The following is a 16,203-nucleotide window of genomic DNA, read 5'->3' on the forward strand; positions in this document are numbered from 1 at the left end:
GCTTAACCGACTAAGCCACCCAGGCGCCCCATCTTAACGTTATTTTTGAGAGAGACAAAGTGTGAGCAGGGGAGGGGCAGAGAGAGAGGGAGACACAGAATCTGAAACAGGCTCCAGGCTCTGAGCTGTCAGCACAGAGCCCGACGCGGGGCTCGAACTTGGGAACTGTGAGATCATGACCTGAGCCGGAGTCGGACGCTTCATCGACGGAGCCCCCAGGCGCCCCGAAGCAGGCGTCTTGGAGGAAGACTGTCTCCTGCCTGCCGCAGCCCAGCGGGCAACTCAGCCTCCCCAGCTGGGCCCCACCCCACCCCTCCCTGCGGGGCCACGTGGGGAAGGACCAGCGGTGCCACACGCAGGGTGGCTGGCGGCTCTGGACACCCGGCAGAGTCGGCTCCCCCGGCTGTGCCTGGTCAGGGCCTCCCAGGCTCTGCTTACATCCGTCTATCATCTCGTCTGGGGGAAGGGTGTGCGTCCCGGGCGGCAGGAGCCCCCAGGGTCCAAGGCCAAGGTGGGGGGGGCGCAGCTCCAGGGTGCAGCTGATGTTCCTGTGCCGGGCATGACTGGGCCCCAAGGACCGATTAGGCCCCAGAGGGACAGAGAAGGGCCTGCCTGGCATGACTCTGGCGCCAGGGAGGGTGTCGGGCCTGGGGGCCAGCTCCCTTTGTGGATCTCAGAGTGGAGGCCTGGCCACTGGACAGCCCACGGTGCCAGCAGCCCAGCATACGGGCTGCCCAGGCGCCCAGGCGCCCGTCGGACGGCGTGGGTCAAGGTGGTATCCGGCCCTGGCTGTCCCGGCTGGGAGCTCAGCCTCTGCAGCGAGGTCCTCCGTCCAGCGTGTGCGTCCGCTGCGTCCCCACCCTCCCAAGATGCCTCTCCAAGAGGCGCTTTTGTTGCCCTGCCTGGAGCTCCCGCCGCTGTGCGCCGCTGGGGGAGGGACGCAGGCACCCTCCCCCACCTGCCTCTCTCCCAGCCCATCAGCAATTCAATTTGTGCCGCACCAGAGGGATGGTGTTAGTCGAGTCAGAGTTAATATGATGTATTGATGGGTTGATTTCCCACCGGCGGGCTGTACACCAGGCTCTGCGGGGCGCCGCTCCCGGGCCACCCACCGCTTCTCACCTCCCTGGGGTCGGGGCGCATGCGGGCCAGGGCCTGGGGTGCCTCTGCAGCCAGTCTCCTTGCTCCTCTAGCTCCAGGGTACCCCAGATTTTCGGGGAGTCTGGCATCCACCTTCCTACCCATGAGCCACTTGGATCACCATGGAAACAGCAATGTTCTCTATGGGCAACATCGTTTCTATGGAACCCAAAAAGGCAAGTGCTGGCTTGGGGCCTCGCTGGGGTCTGGGGTGCAGGGTGTCAGGGAGGGTGGGGCCAGGTGGGGCCAGGGGGCTTCTGGAACATCAGGTGAAGGCGGCCAGCCCGGGCAGACCCTCCTGTCCGGGTTTCAGGCCACGGCGGGGTAGAGACCCAGGAGAGTAAGGCTGCTTCTCTGGCTTCTGGAGGATTTAACCTCTTAGGACCATGGCCAAGGTCATGTGCTAGGGTCAGGGGTGCACTCTGAAGACACAGCCATGCTGTCTGGACGTCTCAGGCTCTGGTGGAGGCATCCCAAATTACTGAAGCCCCTAGGGGACAGCGCCTCACCCCTCATCACCCAGCCTTGCCCTGTCCTGTCCCCCACCACCCTGGCAGCTCAGAGGAAAGGATGCCCGTTGGGCGGGTGGGGGTGGGGGAGGCCCCTAGAAGCCTGCACTTCCTGCCTCACCGAGCCGCACACCAGGGCCTGTGGTCAGACAGAGGCTGCATGCTGTGTTGGGGCGCCAGTGTGTCCCAGCAGGCAGCGGAGGGGCCCTCACTCCATCGGCAGGAGGGGCCCCCCAGGAGGTGTCTCTGGAGAGAGGACCCCAAGGTCAGGGCTTGGCTGATGAGAGGGCAGGGCTGCAGGGAGAGTGTGTGTGCGTGCACATGTGCCCTCTCGTACGTGCACACACACTCTCCCATGCAAAAGCCCGACCTCCAGGGCGTGGATCCCATCAGGGAGCCCACAGGAGATGTGGCCGCTGGGGGAGGGGCCGGAGCCCTGAGTGCCCCGTCTCCAGGTTTTTCCTCAATGGGGTTGACACCTCATTTGCATTTCAGAAAGGTCTCTCTGGGGTGGTGCCAGGAGATGGGCAGGGAGACTGTTGGGTTCCTTGCCATGTTTCAGATGACGAGTGATAATAGACTTGAATCGGGGCGTGGGGCCCCACTGGGGGTGTGGAGGGGACATGCGGGTCAGGAGGTCCTAGGTGACCCCCGTTCACGGCCAGGCTGTGGGAGGGGGAGCGCTTGTGGGAAGGCAGCTCGGGGGGGAGGGGGAGGTCGTCCTCCGCACAGGGGCTTTCCCAGGGGCACCCAGGAGGTGGTGCGACACACATGGTGGGGGCCAGGTTGAGCGGGCCCAGGGAGAGGGGCCGCCCTGGGTGAGGACAGACGCAGCTCTGGGGCCTCAGGAGCCCTCAGCCTGGGGCCCGCCAAGCACCCAGCAGGGTCTGGGCGACAGACAGGACACCGGGCTGGGTTTCAGGACCTAGCAGTTCAATCAGAGTGTGCCAAAGGGGGCCTCAGGGAAGGAAGGGGCCCCCAGCGAGGTGACCCCCGGTGAGGCGGTTTTGGGGTAGAGCCTATGGCCAGCGTCCATGGCCTCCTAGCCCTGCCTCCAGTCCCTACGAGCTTCCCCCCCCCGCCCCCGACAGTGGTGTGTTCTGCACCTTGTGGGCCACGCAGGGCAGCTGAGGTCCGGAAAGCCTTGGCCTTGACCCAGCTGAGGACGGGCTGGCTGAGATTGATGCGGGTGAGATTGTGCCTGTGACGGGGCCAGGAAAGCACCCCCCACCCTGCCCCAGGAGATGGGTAGGTGCGGGGTGCTCCCCAGAAACCAAGTTTCCCTGCGTCGGGCCATGTGCTCTGCTACCTAGAGGACAGCCCCCACTGGCCCCGGGCAGGGTCCCCCAAACTCTCACGTGTGCAGCCATTTTGACAGCGTTGGTCAGGGGTGACCCCGAGCCCAGAGCTGCCCTTCCAGCAGTGGGGCGCTGGTGGTCTCTCAGCTTTCAGTGGTGTGCTGGAGCCCCATCCAAGACCGTTTTGGTTTTGGAAATCAAACTAATTAGGTTTCACCCAGGCTGCCCTGTTCCCCCTTGTTTTAATTAGCAGGAAATTGACAAGGAACTAATGTGCGTGAGGACAGTTTTACAAGTGCCAAAGGTTTCTTTGTTCCCTCTTGTCTGGCCCTCTGGGCACCCCAGGTCCACAGAGACAGGAGCCCGGCTTTGGGAGCAGCGGATGTCCCCAGGGCCAGCCGGGGGACCCCCATAGAGAGCATGGGCCCAGGCTGGACAGCAGGCTGTGGCCCAGCACAGGGAGCAGGGGTTCACCGCCACCTGCCACCCACCACCGGCCTTGATGGGCCCAGAGCTGCGGGGGCTGCGGGCTGCGAGCATTTCCTCTTCTCCCTTCAAACACCCCCGGAGTCCGCAGGCTGGGGCGCCCACAGTTAACACGCAGAGAGGGGCTGGGGGCCTGCCAGGGTGTTCAGGAGGTGGGTGAGCGGGGTCCTTCAGCCCCAGCCCATCCTCAGACTCGGCCTCACTCCCTCCTGGGGTCTGAGCACCTACAGGGACCTAGTCAGGGCCGCGCACTGCGCAGCCCACGGTGCACGGCCCCGCCTGCGGCGGCCGGGTGTCCAGGCACAGCCAGCTGTGTGGTGGCCGCATCCCGACACACGCTGTGTGTGCCACCGTCCACTTAGCCAACCCGCTCTGTGAATCAGCACCCTCCCCAGCGTTAAAGGTTCTGATGGCCGTTTGTAAGGCCGCACCGGTTCACGGTCCCCTGGCAGCATTGCGGGGCGGGGGAGATGCCTGTGGCCCCATAGCCCCTCCACCCGCCCCTGCCCTCCCTGCACTAATCCCCGTGGGCGCTGGGCAGGGCAGGGGCCCCTGGCCATTCACGAGTCCCATCTCCTGGGGAGCTGAACTCGAGTCCCAGCCTTCCTAGGGAGAGGAAGTTGGTGTTTACTGGGGCCAGAACTTTGGGGCACTAAAGTTCTGGAGACGGACGGTGGTGGCGTCTGCGCAGCACCGAGAATTGCGCGGTGCCAGCCAACAGCGCACTTAGGGTTGAAGAGGTAGACTTGACATGGCGTCTCTTTTGCAACTTGAAACCTTCTCAGATGGCCCCCCGGGTCACTGCCTGCTGCTGGGGCGGGGGGTCTCCCGGAGCCCGTGTCCTGGGGAGTCTGACCTCCGGCCCCTGCCCTCCCGGTGACCTCGCGGTTCTCTCGGCACGCAGATAACTTCTACCTGCGCAACCTGCCCCCCCAGCCCGCCCTCCTGCCCGCCAACCACAACTTCCCCGGCGTGGCCCGGGCCGCCCCCGGCCACCCCATCAGCTCCTGCAGCCGCGACCGAGGCGAGGCTGGCCCCCTGCAGAAGGGAGCCAAGGAGTTCGACCGCTTCCTCATGGGCAGAGAGCAGGGCAGAGAGAAGGCCGGCAAGGCCGCGGAGGGCAAGGACAGGCCGGCCGCGGGCGAGGAGGACGGCAAGGAGCGGCACCAGCTGGTGCTGCCCGTGCCCGCGGGCGGCCACTGCAAGGATGGCGGGGGGCCCCGGGGCGCCTGCGAGGCCCGCCCCAAGCACCTCGCCTCCTGCCTGCTCAACACCAAGGTGCTCAACGGCGAGATGGGCAAGGCCTCGCTGGCCAGCTGCGCGGGGGGCGTGCTGGTGCGGCCGGGGGTGGGCGTCGTGGCCTCTGGACGCTGCGCCAAGGAGGCGGCGGGCCCCGCAGAGCCCGGGCCGGCCTTCAGCGAGTGCCTGGAGAGGCGGCAGATGCTGCACCACGCCGTGTCCTACACGGTGCCGTCCGGCCTGCCCGCCGGGCCGCCCCCGCCCCTCAGCACGGCCGCCGGCTCCTTCCCCTGCTTGCAGCTGCATGCGGGCCCCGACGGGCTGTGCCCGCTGCAGGACAAAGTCTCCCGGGACCTGAAGGCCAGCGGTCCCACCTTCGTGCCTTCCGTGGGACACCTGGCCGACAAGAGCCGCCCCTTCCAGGCAGCCGAGGCCTGCGCGGTGGCAGGTGAGGGCAAAGACCGGCACCTCGACGGCGCCCTGGCCCCTGAACACGCCGTGCCCTATGGGGTCTCCTACGCCCACCTGAAGGCCGAGGGCAAGGCCGAGCGGCGGCCTGGGGGCTTCGAGGCGGCTCTCAACCCCCGGCTAAAGGGCCTGGAGTATCTCAACAGCACAGGCCCCGAGACCCCCTTCTCCGGGCTCCCCAAAGGTGGTCTGGACAAAAGTGGCTACTTCGAGCTGCCTGCCCACTCACAGGACTGTGCCCGGCCGAGTCCCCAGGACCCGCTGGGCGGGAAGGTCGCCCAGGCCTGCTGCACTTTAGATAAGGCCGCCGGCAAGGAGGCCCCCTCCGGTCCCCCTGGGGCCCAGAAGGTGGCCCGGATCCGGCACCAGCAGCACTTGGTGACGCCCGAGGTGGAGCCGGGGGGCGGCGGGGCTGAGGCCAAGCGCAAGTCCCTGGAGCTGGCCTCTCTGGGCTACGGCGGGCCCCACCTGCCCCCATGGAGCATCCAGTCGGGCCAGAGCGCCGCCATGGCCATTGGCGAGGAGCACAAGGGCGGCGCCTACCCGGACCCCTTCGGCGGCAGCCTGCAGCAGGCCGCCCGCCTGCCCCCGGACCTGCCTGCCCCGCCGGACGAGGTCTCGGCCATGAAGAACCTGCTCAAGTACAGCAACCAAGCGCTGGTCGTCGGCCAGAAGGCACCCTTCGTGGGCCTGGGCGGCCTCAAGGCCAGCTGTGCCCAGCAGGATGTGAAGTTCCCGGCCTCCAAAGGCCCAGCCCAGGCCCCGGGCGAGGCAGAGAGGCCCGACTGTGCCCGAAGCCGGGAGCACGACACCCCACACAGTGACGTGGAAGTGAGGCAGCCTCCCGTGGGCATCGCAGTGGCCTTGTCCCGGCAGAAGGACACGGTGAGCCGGCCCGAGACAGCCTACAGCACCAACACCGGGCGGCAGGGCCGGGCAGCCCCTGCCTTCAAAGGTAGGCCCCTGCGCAGGGGGGAGGCAGGGAGCTCACAAGGGGCAGGCCCTGGACCCGGCCGCCGTCCCCTCCCCACGTCTGCTGTCCCGTCCCTCGCAGGGCTGACTGGCCCGCCCCCATCCCTCGAAGCCACAGGTTCCCCACACCTGCCTTCGGCAGAACCCCCGAGGCCCACACAGCGGGAGACCCTCCCTTGGTCTGTCAGCCCCCTCGGCTCGAAGCAGGTTCCCCACTTTAGCATCTGGCTCCCCGGCCACCCCAACCCCCGTCCCTTCTGCCACGTCTGACCCACGCAGCAGGCGGTGGGCCCCGCTCCGCCCACGCGCTGGACCTGGAGGCTGAGGAGGAAAGGGCACGCCTGTCCGAGGACCGCCTGGGGCTCGCCGGCCGGGAGCTCCTGCTTCAGTGAGCACAGGGGTTTCGGCCTTCGGGGAGGGGGGACGTCAGGCTTTGTGGCAGGTCTGCCCACCCCCTGCCCCGAGGTTCGCCGGGGTGTCTGCCCCTGGCAAGGGGAGCTCTGCAGGCTTTTCCCTCCACTGTTGGGCCCACTGCTAGGGTAGAGGCTGGAGTGGGGACCCCGGGACCCTCTGAGCCCCCCTCCCTCCAAGGTTGACGTCTCCAGCATGGGTGGGAGCGGTGGGCGGGTGGCCAGACGGCTGTGCTGAGCCCCCTCCACCCTCGTGATGCACAGGGACAAGGACCGCCTGGAGTTCTCCCGGGTCCACGCGCCGGGCGGCTGCCCCGGAGACCTGGCCCCTCATCTCATGATCACCAGCGGCTCCTCGCTGCCGAGCAGCCAGCTGGGCGGGGACCCGGCCTCCCACCCCCACCCCGCCCACCCCCCATGGCTGCCCCGCACCCGCAGCCCCTCCTTGTGGATGGGGGGACATTCCTACGGTCAGTGCTGCCAGGGCGGGGGGGGGGCAGGGCGCGCGTCCTGATGGGGCTGGGCGGCCAGGGCTGGGCTGGGGCTCAGCCTGCTGTGGAAGGCGCGAGAGCGACAGGACCCGGTGCCGCACGCGCCCTGGTGACCCGGCCTTGTCCCCCCAGGCCTCGGACACCCCGCGCTGCACCAGAACCTGCCCCCCGGCTTCGCCGCCTCCGTGCCCGGCTCCATGCCCTCCGTCTTCCCCCTCTCCCAGGACAGCCCCGCACAGCTTGTCATTCTGCCCTCAGAGCCCACCCCCCACACAGCCCCTCACGCGCTTGGTAAGAGCCTCCCGGGCAGACTGTTTGCATGGTGGGGGGGGGGGGTCAGAAGTGGGTCTGAAGAAAGGAGCAGCCCACATGGCGCTTGGGCGGTGAGACAGGACCGTGGCCGTAGCCCAGGCCCAGAAAGCAGGCGCGAGGCAAGTGAGGGGCAGGGGCGGGGCCAGCTCAGGAGGCCGGGGACACAGCGCTGCACCCCACCCTGGCCGCGCCTGTCTGACGGCTCCTCTGGCCCTCCCCACAGCTGACGTCATGGACCAGGCCTCACTGTGGCCCCCCATGTATGGGGGCCGGGGCCCCGCCTCCCACGTGCAGCACCCCGGCCAGCTCCCCGTGTACTCGCGGCCCCAGCTCCTGCGCCAGCAAGAGCTCTATGCCCTCCAGCAGCAGCAGCAGCAGCAGCGGGCGGCCCCCGTCCAGGTACCCGCCCCAGGCCACACCCAGCTGGGACCCCGGGATGCCCTGAGCTGGGGGGGGGGTGTCCAGCCGGCTGAACCTCTCCCTCCCCCTTGCAGCGGAAGTCCGAGGACCACCACCTGGAGCAGGAGGAGCCCACCCAGGAGAAGACCCTGAAGCCCACCCACAAGCCAGTTGCCTTAACCCCCACAGCCAAGGGCACCCCCTCACCTGCCACCACAGGCCCTGCCAAGCTGTCCCCGTGCTGCCACTCGCCTACCCCGAAGCCCCCCGCCGGCTGCCCCACACCGCCACCGCGTCCCGGCGCCTCGTGCACTTTATCCACCCACCCCTCGGGCAGCCCTGGACCCGGCTCCAAGCTGCCCAGCTCCGAGGACAAGAGCGGGGAGCCCCGGCCGTCCAGAGCCGACCCGACCACGCTGGAACCAGGTGAGGGTGGGCAGCGCTGGCCTGACCTTGGCCCGCCCCCTTCCACTCGGGCTTCTCTCCCCTTCTGAATGGAGGGGGCTGCCTGGTCTGGCACTTGCAAAGGCCGCCGGGGAGGGCCCGGGGCATTATCGCTCGTCCTTCCCTGTCCACAGTCCCCATGAGCCATGGCGCGAGCACCGAGGGGCCCCACCGCCGCCTCCCCAGCTCCTGGCAGGCGGGGCGGGATGAGGGCTGGGCTCAGCTGGCCAGCAGGGGGCGCTACGGACAGCGAAGGGCCTGGCCTGCTGGGGACAGTGGCAGGGCCTGGGCACAGCCGCGGGACAGCCCCCCCCCCCCCCCCCCCCCCCCCCCCCCCCCCCCCCCCCCCCCCCCCCCNCCCCCCCCCCCCCCGCTCCCCTCCTGGCTCTGGCTCTGGGTCTCGGCGAAGCGGGGGAGGGAGCTCCTCCTGTGCCGTCTGGGCCCCTGCGGCCCCCCACCCGCCTGCCGCTCCCCCTCAACAAGGTGGCACGTTTACGCACAAACCCGCGTGGCAGACTCAAACCGCCCCGATCCCACAGTGAGGAGACTGAGCCAACAGAGGTCGTGCTTTTGGTTTTGGGGGGTTTGGGGTTTTAGGGAGCGGTTGCTAGGTTTTTCTTAGTTTTGTTTGTTTGTTTGTTTGTTTGTTTTTAATGCAGTTAATGGGGCATGCCTCCGACAGGCTGCCGGCTCGTTCTGGTTCTGGGAAAGCCCTGGTTCAAGTGTCTTGTTTTAAACCACCCCCTTCTGGTTAGCCACACCAGAGCGTCCTGGGCTGGGGGCCTGGGGGCCTGGGGGCCCCGGCTCCAGGGACCTCTCTCCTGCCCTCAGGTGCTCCCCTCAGTGTGACGTCTTCCCATCCCATTTCCAAGGCAGAGGGCAGGCTGGGGACCCTCCTCCCAGCTGGGAGTCCGGGATCGGAGGCCACCCTCTCCACATCTGTAACAGGGCCACCCGTGCCCTCGGCTGCCCTCTCCTGACGACGCTCTCTCTTCCGCAGACCTGCCTCCCGGATTCACACGCCCTGTGGCCAGCTCGGGCTTCTCCCTGTCCCCCAGCGTGCACACTCCGGACCTCTCGGACCCCAAAACTATGCAAACTGCAGCCCCCAGGGTCCAGCCTGAGCCAGCGAGGACGTTGTTACCCGGGGAGCTGCACCCCCGAAGCCCTCAGAGCCCACAGGAGCCGGGGCTGCCCTCGGGGGCCAGGGAGGCCACCCAGGACCTTGCTGCCACCCCCCACCCTGCCGAGCGGGGACCCCTGGGGAAGGCAGCAGACCGTAGCCCGCTGGAGGGGCTTCGAGAACTGCGATGTGGGGCCCTCCTCGAGGGAGGGGCCCCTGAGGCCGTCGGCCAGGCTCATTCTACTCAGGGAGGGGCTGCAGAGGAGGGGGCTGCGGCGGAGAGGGGGGCGGAGGTGGGGCCGGGGCCCTCATCAGGGGCCAGCGCCGCAGCCCCGCAGGTGCCCGGGAGCCCCGGTGCCCTCAGTGAGGCTGGGCTGGGCAATCGGCAGGCCCCCAGGGAAGCGAAGCCGGAGGAGGGGGCTGAGGGTGGGGAGGACAGGCTGGAGGAGGAGGGCCGGGGACCAGCTTCCAAGAACAGCCACCTGCCCAGGGCACCCCTGGGCCTGGATGCCCTGGTAGCAGCCACCATCGACCTGGGGGACCTGCCAGCTGTCAGCCCGCTGGACCCGCAGCTTGCTGCTGCGCCGGGGCCCCCGCACACAGCCCCCTCGCCCTGTAGCTCAGGGACTCACGGAATCGCCCTGCTCAGTGAGCTGGCTGACCTGGAGATGCAGCAGCAGAGGAGGGGCCCCGCCTTGCGAGGTAAGCACCGCCCTGTGCACACCAGGCCCCTGAGGCTGGAGGCTGCACCCTGACCATGGCTTCAGAGGGACAGCGTCCGGGTCAGCACCCGTTGCTGCAGTGTCCACGGCCCCCTGTGGGGGCCTCACACTTGTCCCAATATGCTGTCCCCTGGTCACATACAAGGATGCCAAGACCCTTGGGGGGGTGAGGCCTGGGGCCTTGCAGCCAGGAAGGCAGAAGAAAGCTTGCTGGCATCGAGCCCCAGCCTCCTGTCGTCTCAGGCTGGGGGGCTCCTGGCCCGAGGCCTCCAGCTGGGACACATCGGCCCTTGCCTCCCAGGCCCAGGGGAAGTGGTCCGAGACTGACCACATGTCCCCCCAAATTTCACCAGGGCTGGGGGCTGGGGTGCCGGTCCTTCCTGTCCCTGGGCTGACCTGCGGGTTGAGATGCTTCCGGGCTCCCGGCCCCCAGGGGGGCCCTGGGGCGCGGGCATGGGGCCCGGTGCCACCCCACGGTGAGCCCTCAACTGGAGCCCAAGGGCACCCCACGCAGGCTGGCCCTGCTCCCCCAGCGCTCTGCTGGGACACCCCCCTTGCTGCCGGAGCAGCATCCCTGAAGGGGCCCCCAAGGAAACCTTCACGGGGAGCCCCCCAGCAGGCATCGCGCGCGCCGGTGTTTATAGACAGAGCCCAACAAAGTCCTCTCGGTTGCCCGCTTGTTTTCCTGATGCACGAAGCCCTCTGCTGCTGGCCACGGGCGCCTTTTGTGCTATTTGGAGATAAAGCAAATGTTCTCGTAAAGTTGATTTCCCCAGAGGCCTCCACGTCACTCCTCCTGTCCACCTAGACGGGCCCACCGCTGTGCCAAGGGCGGTCTGCCAGGGAGCACCCCCTCATGGGCGTCCAGCTGGACCCTGGGGGCCTAAATTAGGGCTCTGGGCTGTAGGGTGACGGCGGTGGCGGGGGGGGGGGGGGGGAAGCCCCAGGCAGGGCCTGTGCTGCCCGGACCCACCACGTGAGCGTGGCTGGCACGAGAGTGCCGAGCGGATGCCGGGCCCAGGGTGTGTGGCCACCCAGTCTGTGCATGTGAATGCCGGCTGGAGCGTGGCCCATTCATTGAAGGAACGCTCACGTGGAGGCCACGTGAGTCCCGTGTGGGCGGTGCAGCTGCGGCCCAGGCCGGGGCCTCAGTCACTGGGTGTGTGGACTGAGGGAGCTGCATGGCCGGGTCTCCGCTCCACCCTCCCCACCCCGGGTCCCCAGGCCTCCCCCCTCCCGCCCGGAGCCCCCAGACTCCACCCTCCCCTCCCAGAGCCCCCCCATACCCCTCCCCTCCCAGACCCCCCCCAGAGCCCCCAGGCCCCATCCTGTCTTCCCGGAGGCCCCATCCCCCCCNAGGCAAAGGGTCTGCCTGGGCAGTCCCACCGCTACCAGCTCCCGCGGCTCCCCTAGCCCAGCGGGGACAATTCCCTTTGAATCCTGTCTTCCCGGAGCCCCCAGGCCCCATCCCCCCACTCCCAGAGCCCCCAGGCCCCATCCTGTCTTCCCGGAGCCCCCAGGCCCTCCCTCCCCTCCTGCATGGCAGGCATCTGGGAGGGGCTGCCTCTCTCTCCACAGCCCCACAGCCCCCAAGGCTGCAAAGCCTTGCAGGGTGTTTGAAGCCAGAAGAGCCCTCCCCCCCTCATCTCCCCACACCCTACGACCCCTCCCCAGGCTCACCCACAGGGATTGCGCCGGCTCAGCGGGGGGACCGGGGCCAGCCGGGCAGCAGGGGGCCACAGGGGCCGCTTAGCGACCACGGTGACCACAACCGATAGGACAGCACGTGGCACTCGTAGCTGAAGCAGGGCTTCCACACCGCCCTGCCCTGGCTGCTGGGGGGAAGAGCAGCCCACGGCCTGGGAAGAGAGACCCCCTTAGCCTCCCCCTCCCTCCCGCTCCCAGGCCACCCGACACAGCCTTCCGTGGCCTCAGCTCAGAACTGGCCACCAGAGGTTGCGGCTCCCGGCACCTGCCCCGTCGCCGAGGCCGGCTCACCCTGGTGGCCGCGTGACCTTTACCCCCTTTGCTGTGAACGAGTGTGTCGCTGCTGGGAACCAGTTCGCCCTGCCTCTTCGCGCACTGTGTCTGCGCATCCGTCGTTTGTCGCTGGGACCCGTGGCTTCGTACTCTGGCCGGTTGCAACCTGCCGCTCTCGCTAGTTAACTGGATGACGAGTTGTGTCAGATTCGGCCCCTGCGGCTGGCCCATGTGCACACAGACGTGTCCCTGTCATTTTCTGAGCACCTCCTGTGTCCCTGGCTCACCACACACCGCCCCTGCCCCTGCGAACAGCCATTTCAACGAGGAGCCTGGTTCCTTTCCTGGGAGGTGGAATTAGAAGCCAAGTTCAGGGTGTTAGATGTGCTCACTGCCACTGGGCAATGCTCCCCGGCCACCTCGGAGGGCAGAGCCATATGTTCTGAAAATCACAACTGCCCACTGACGGCCTCAGCCCCAGCATCCCGTCGGACCCCGCGGGGCTCCTGGCCAGCTCCCCTTACCTGGCTGGGGCTCCTCAGGGATCAGCCTGCCCTGTCCTGCGTCTCTCCACTCCAGGCCTCACCCCTGGATGGACACTGCCCTCCACTGGCTCAGCTCTGACCCTGCACTGGGCCGTTCCTCTCACCCCTCTTTTCATGCATATGGGAGGGGCGAGAAACGCACAGGCACTTTGTTTTCGAAGCCTGATAAGCCACGCGCCTGTATAGACGGTTTGGGGAACCATCCTGTATGGCCTGGCCCGCAGCAGCCAAAGGGGACTTCTCCCCAGCCCGGAGCTGAGCAGGGTGCTCTGTGCCTGCCCCTGAGCAAACCTCGCTGTTCCCGGCCGCCTCACCCTGGTCCTTGGTCCCTGTGTCCCAGGAGCCGGGCACCCTGCAGGGTGGGGGCCGTTCTGAGATGCAGGCTGACAAGAGCCTCTTTGAGGGGCAGCGTCCGCCCGCCCCCCGCACGCACACTCCCTCTCGTGTCCCCCGCAGAGGAAGAGGACGTGCTGGCCTTCGACCTGCAGCGCCTGGCCACGCTGGCCTCCGCCTGCTCCCTGGTGGAGGCCGCGAGCCTGGACGGCGCCTCCGCCGCGGCCCAGCCCCCAGCCGCCAGCCCCTGCGGGCCTCCCGCACTCACCCCCCGCATGCGGATCCTGCAACGGAAGGACACCTGGACCCCCAAGACCAAGCCTGTGAGTGGGGGGCCCCGGTCGCCCCCAGTGGCACAACCCAAGGGCACCCCTGAGCACCCACGCCGGCTGCCCCCATCGTAGGGCCCTAACCGCCTCACAGGCCGCTGTGTCCCTGCCCACCAGGTGTGCCCGCTGAAGGCCGCCATCGACCGGCTGGACACGCAGGAGGTGGAGATGCGCGTGCAGCTGGCGGAGCTGCAGCGGCGCTACAAGGAGAAGCAGCGGGAGCTGGCGCGCCTGCAGCGCAGGCATGAGCACGAGTACGGCCCCAGGGCCTGCAGCTGGTGGGCCGTGCCGCAGCAGGGGCCGGGGTGGGGTGGGGCCGCGGTGCAGGTGCTGGGGCACATGGCGTGGCTCGGGCTGGTACAGCGCGGCCCTGGACCACTGCCTCGGGGTCAGGGAGCAACCCCACGCATGCCAAACTGAGCTGGGCTGGAGGCTGGGGTCCAGGATGGCCCCCAGAGGCCGCGGGTGGGGTGGGCCAAGCAGAAACCAGTCCTCCATTTGAGGGCCCAGCTCCCCAAGTCTCGGGAGGGCCTGTCCCGCCCCTGCCGCCCTCCAGGGCCAGTGCCCTCAGCTGGACCCCCAGCGGGGCCCCGGGTGGGCACAAGCCTCTGAGCACCCCCACCCCTGCAGGAGAGAGGAGAGCTCACGCAGCCCCGCAAGGCGGGGGCCCGGCCGGCCGAGGAAGCGCAAGTACCCCAGCTTGCTGCCCGCCCTGCGCCCCGGGGGCCAGCTCCCCAGGGGCGATGGCAAGAAAGTCAAGTAAGTCCTGGGTGTGTGGGGTGCCCTGGCCTGGGGTTGTGTGTGGTGGGGCCGGGGTGGGCCCAGGGTGCCCTCGAGGCCCCTCTCTGCCAACCCCCCTCCCAGCCCCCCTCCAAGCTCCCCTGAGGACACACACGGCCCTCCCAGAACCCTAGCCACGGACGAAGCCCGCTGCAGACCCCCTTCCCTCTGCCCCACGCTGGGCCTGGAGCGTGGCCGCACCGGGTCCACACACCTGGCTGTGGCACCGCCCCTGCCCGCACCGGGCCCCCGCGGGTGCCAGGCGGCGTTGCGGAAAAGCCTCTCTCTCTGCACCGTGTAACAGTCGGTCACGCCGCGGTGCTGCGCACGCTGCCGGCGCGGTGTTATTATCCATTACCCGCCCGGCGCACTCGTTGGCACGCTCCCGGGCCGGGCATAATTGTCCTTCTCGGCTACAAATTGCCTCTCCCGGCAGACCTATTTGCATAAATCCAGCGAGCTGCTCCAAACGCGATTGGCGAGCGTGTGTGCGCGCTGCATCAATCCTGATGATTTGGTAATAATAGTTAAATCGGCACTAAATGGTTCCTTCAATTAAGACGGAGGCAAAAAATTAATCTCAGGGCTTTATGTCACAAAACATTAGCAAATGCAGAGAAGGTTACAGGGAGGGGGATTCGCGTCGCCTCTGGGCGGTGGCAGGGATAGGCCATATGGCTGGGGGGCCTCCCCGAGCTGTCCCTCCCCCGCCACCCGGGTGTCCCCAGCCAGGGGACTCCCAGGCTCCCCCTTTGAGAAGCAGCCAGTTCTGTCGGGGCCCCTGGCCAAGGCAGGGCCCACAGAGGCCAGGGTCTGGTCTGGCCAGTGGCCGCATCAGGGAGTCCCGGCAAGGCCGCCCCGCCCCCCGCCCCATCCTGGCATTTGCGCTGCAGCCACTTTCTCCTCCAACCCAAGAAACCAGGCCCTGGCTGGAGAGTAGCAGCCTCCGGACAAGGAAGGACACTGAGTCCAGGGCCCTCCTCAAGGATCCTGAATCCGGTGGGCTCTCCCCTGCTCCAGGGCCATGCCCTGTGGGACCAGGCAGGAAGTGGAAGGTTGGGGTGGGCGTCGGGGAGGAAGCCTCACTGCACAGCTGGCTTCCTGTCTGGCCTCCTCTCCGGGCAGGAAGGTGAAAGGTGATGTCTGGCCCCACAAAGCCAGGGTCCTCAGTCTCCATCTGTGACTCATTTTCATTAACACCACGTGAGGGGGAGGGGGCAGGTGACAGGCCCAGCCCCATTCCTGTGGGACCTGGGGAAACTGAGGCTTGCTGTCAGCAGACTCCCAGGCCCCACCTGGGATGTGGGCAGCGGGGTTCAGGCTGCCCTCCCTCAAGACCTGGAATTAAGGACAGGGGTCAGAGCCCAGCAGTCGGGGTACCTGAGGCTGGGAGGCAGACCCCAGACAGGAGTCTCTCTGGCCACTGTACCCCGTCCTCTTCCTGGGAGCGGCAGAGAGGGAGGGAGGGGGACCCCATCCTCAGGAGCCTCTCTAACACCCTCCTTGTTCCAAACTGGAGGCAGCTGGCCTTGGCACTCACCGAGGGCCAGGCCTGGGATCTGCACGGGCCTCCCCCACCCTTGCAGGGAGCCAGAATAGTTCCCGTCCCCATTTCCCAGGTGTGAAGACTGAGGCCCCAGCTCAGCCACAGAGCCCTGGCTCCTGAGCTTTGGGCGGCCCCTCCCCGGCCAGCGAGAGGGCTGGTGGGAAGTAGGTGCCGGGGCTCAGCACTAGGTCGGCCCCAGGCCACCTGGCAGCGCTGCACATGCGCTGAGCCTGGCCAGGAGCACAGCCTTGTCTGTGAAAGGGCGGGGCCGGGGGGCCGAGGCACCTCTGCGCATGGCCCGTGCCCACCCATGCCCCCACGCCCCCAGGACGGTGCGGTCCAGCTTGAGTCTGCTGTGTGCTGAGCTGCGGGGCGGCGACGAGCCTGCGAAGAAGCAAAGCCGCCTGGAGACCGGTGTCTATGTGGGCCTGCAGCCGGCCTCTGCGGTGAGTACTGGGCTCGGGGCCTCACGGCAGGCGTGACTGGGGGCTGGCGATGATCCATGTCCCCATCCCCCACCTCTGGTCACTCCAGCAGAAAGAAAAAGTGCACGGTGTTACAGGTGACAGACTCCTCAGTGCTGAGCCCACCGTGTCCCCTGTCGGGGGCACCTCGCGTGCGATGGGTGGCCTGGAGGCAGCTGTCCCCACCCGAGCATGGCGTCACCTTGCCCGTCC

The 16,203-nt window shown here is 68.0% G+C and overlaps 1 protein-coding gene across 1 annotated transcript in view; it reads left to right on the forward strand.

Annotated features, from left to right (window-relative positions):
- The window catches only part of BAHCC1 (BAH domain and coiled-coil containing 1), a 54,798-nt gene that overhangs the window by 31,237 nt on the left and 7,358 nt on the right, over positions 1-16,203 (forward strand). Inside the window, exons 3-14 of the mRNA XM_039226462.1 lie at positions 1,194-1,316; positions 4,338-6,095; positions 6,392-6,500; positions 6,787-6,992; positions 7,146-7,304; positions 7,549-7,724; positions 7,820-8,150; positions 9,169-9,976; positions 12,963-13,194; positions 13,318-13,454; positions 13,831-13,959; positions 15,855-15,972. Of these exons, the coding sequence (XP_039082393.1) occupies positions 1,194-1,316; positions 4,338-6,095; positions 6,392-6,500; positions 6,787-6,992; positions 7,146-7,304; positions 7,549-7,724; positions 7,820-8,150; positions 9,169-9,976; positions 12,963-13,194; positions 13,318-13,454; positions 13,831-13,959; positions 15,855-15,972 (4,286 nt within the window). The remainder of the gene's footprint in view (positions 1-1,193; positions 1,317-4,337; positions 6,096-6,391; positions 6,501-6,786; positions 6,993-7,145; positions 7,305-7,548; positions 7,725-7,819; positions 8,151-9,168; positions 9,977-12,962; positions 13,195-13,317; positions 13,455-13,830; positions 13,960-15,854; positions 15,973-16,203) is intronic.

This window comes from Hyaena hyaena, unplaced genomic scaffold (assembly GCF_003009895.1).
Source record: "Hyaena hyaena isolate Hyena2069 unplaced genomic scaffold, ASM300989v1 scaffold_21, whole genome shotgun sequence".
Lineage (NCBI taxonomy): Eukaryota > Metazoa > Chordata > Mammalia > Carnivora > Hyaenidae > Hyaena > Hyaena hyaena.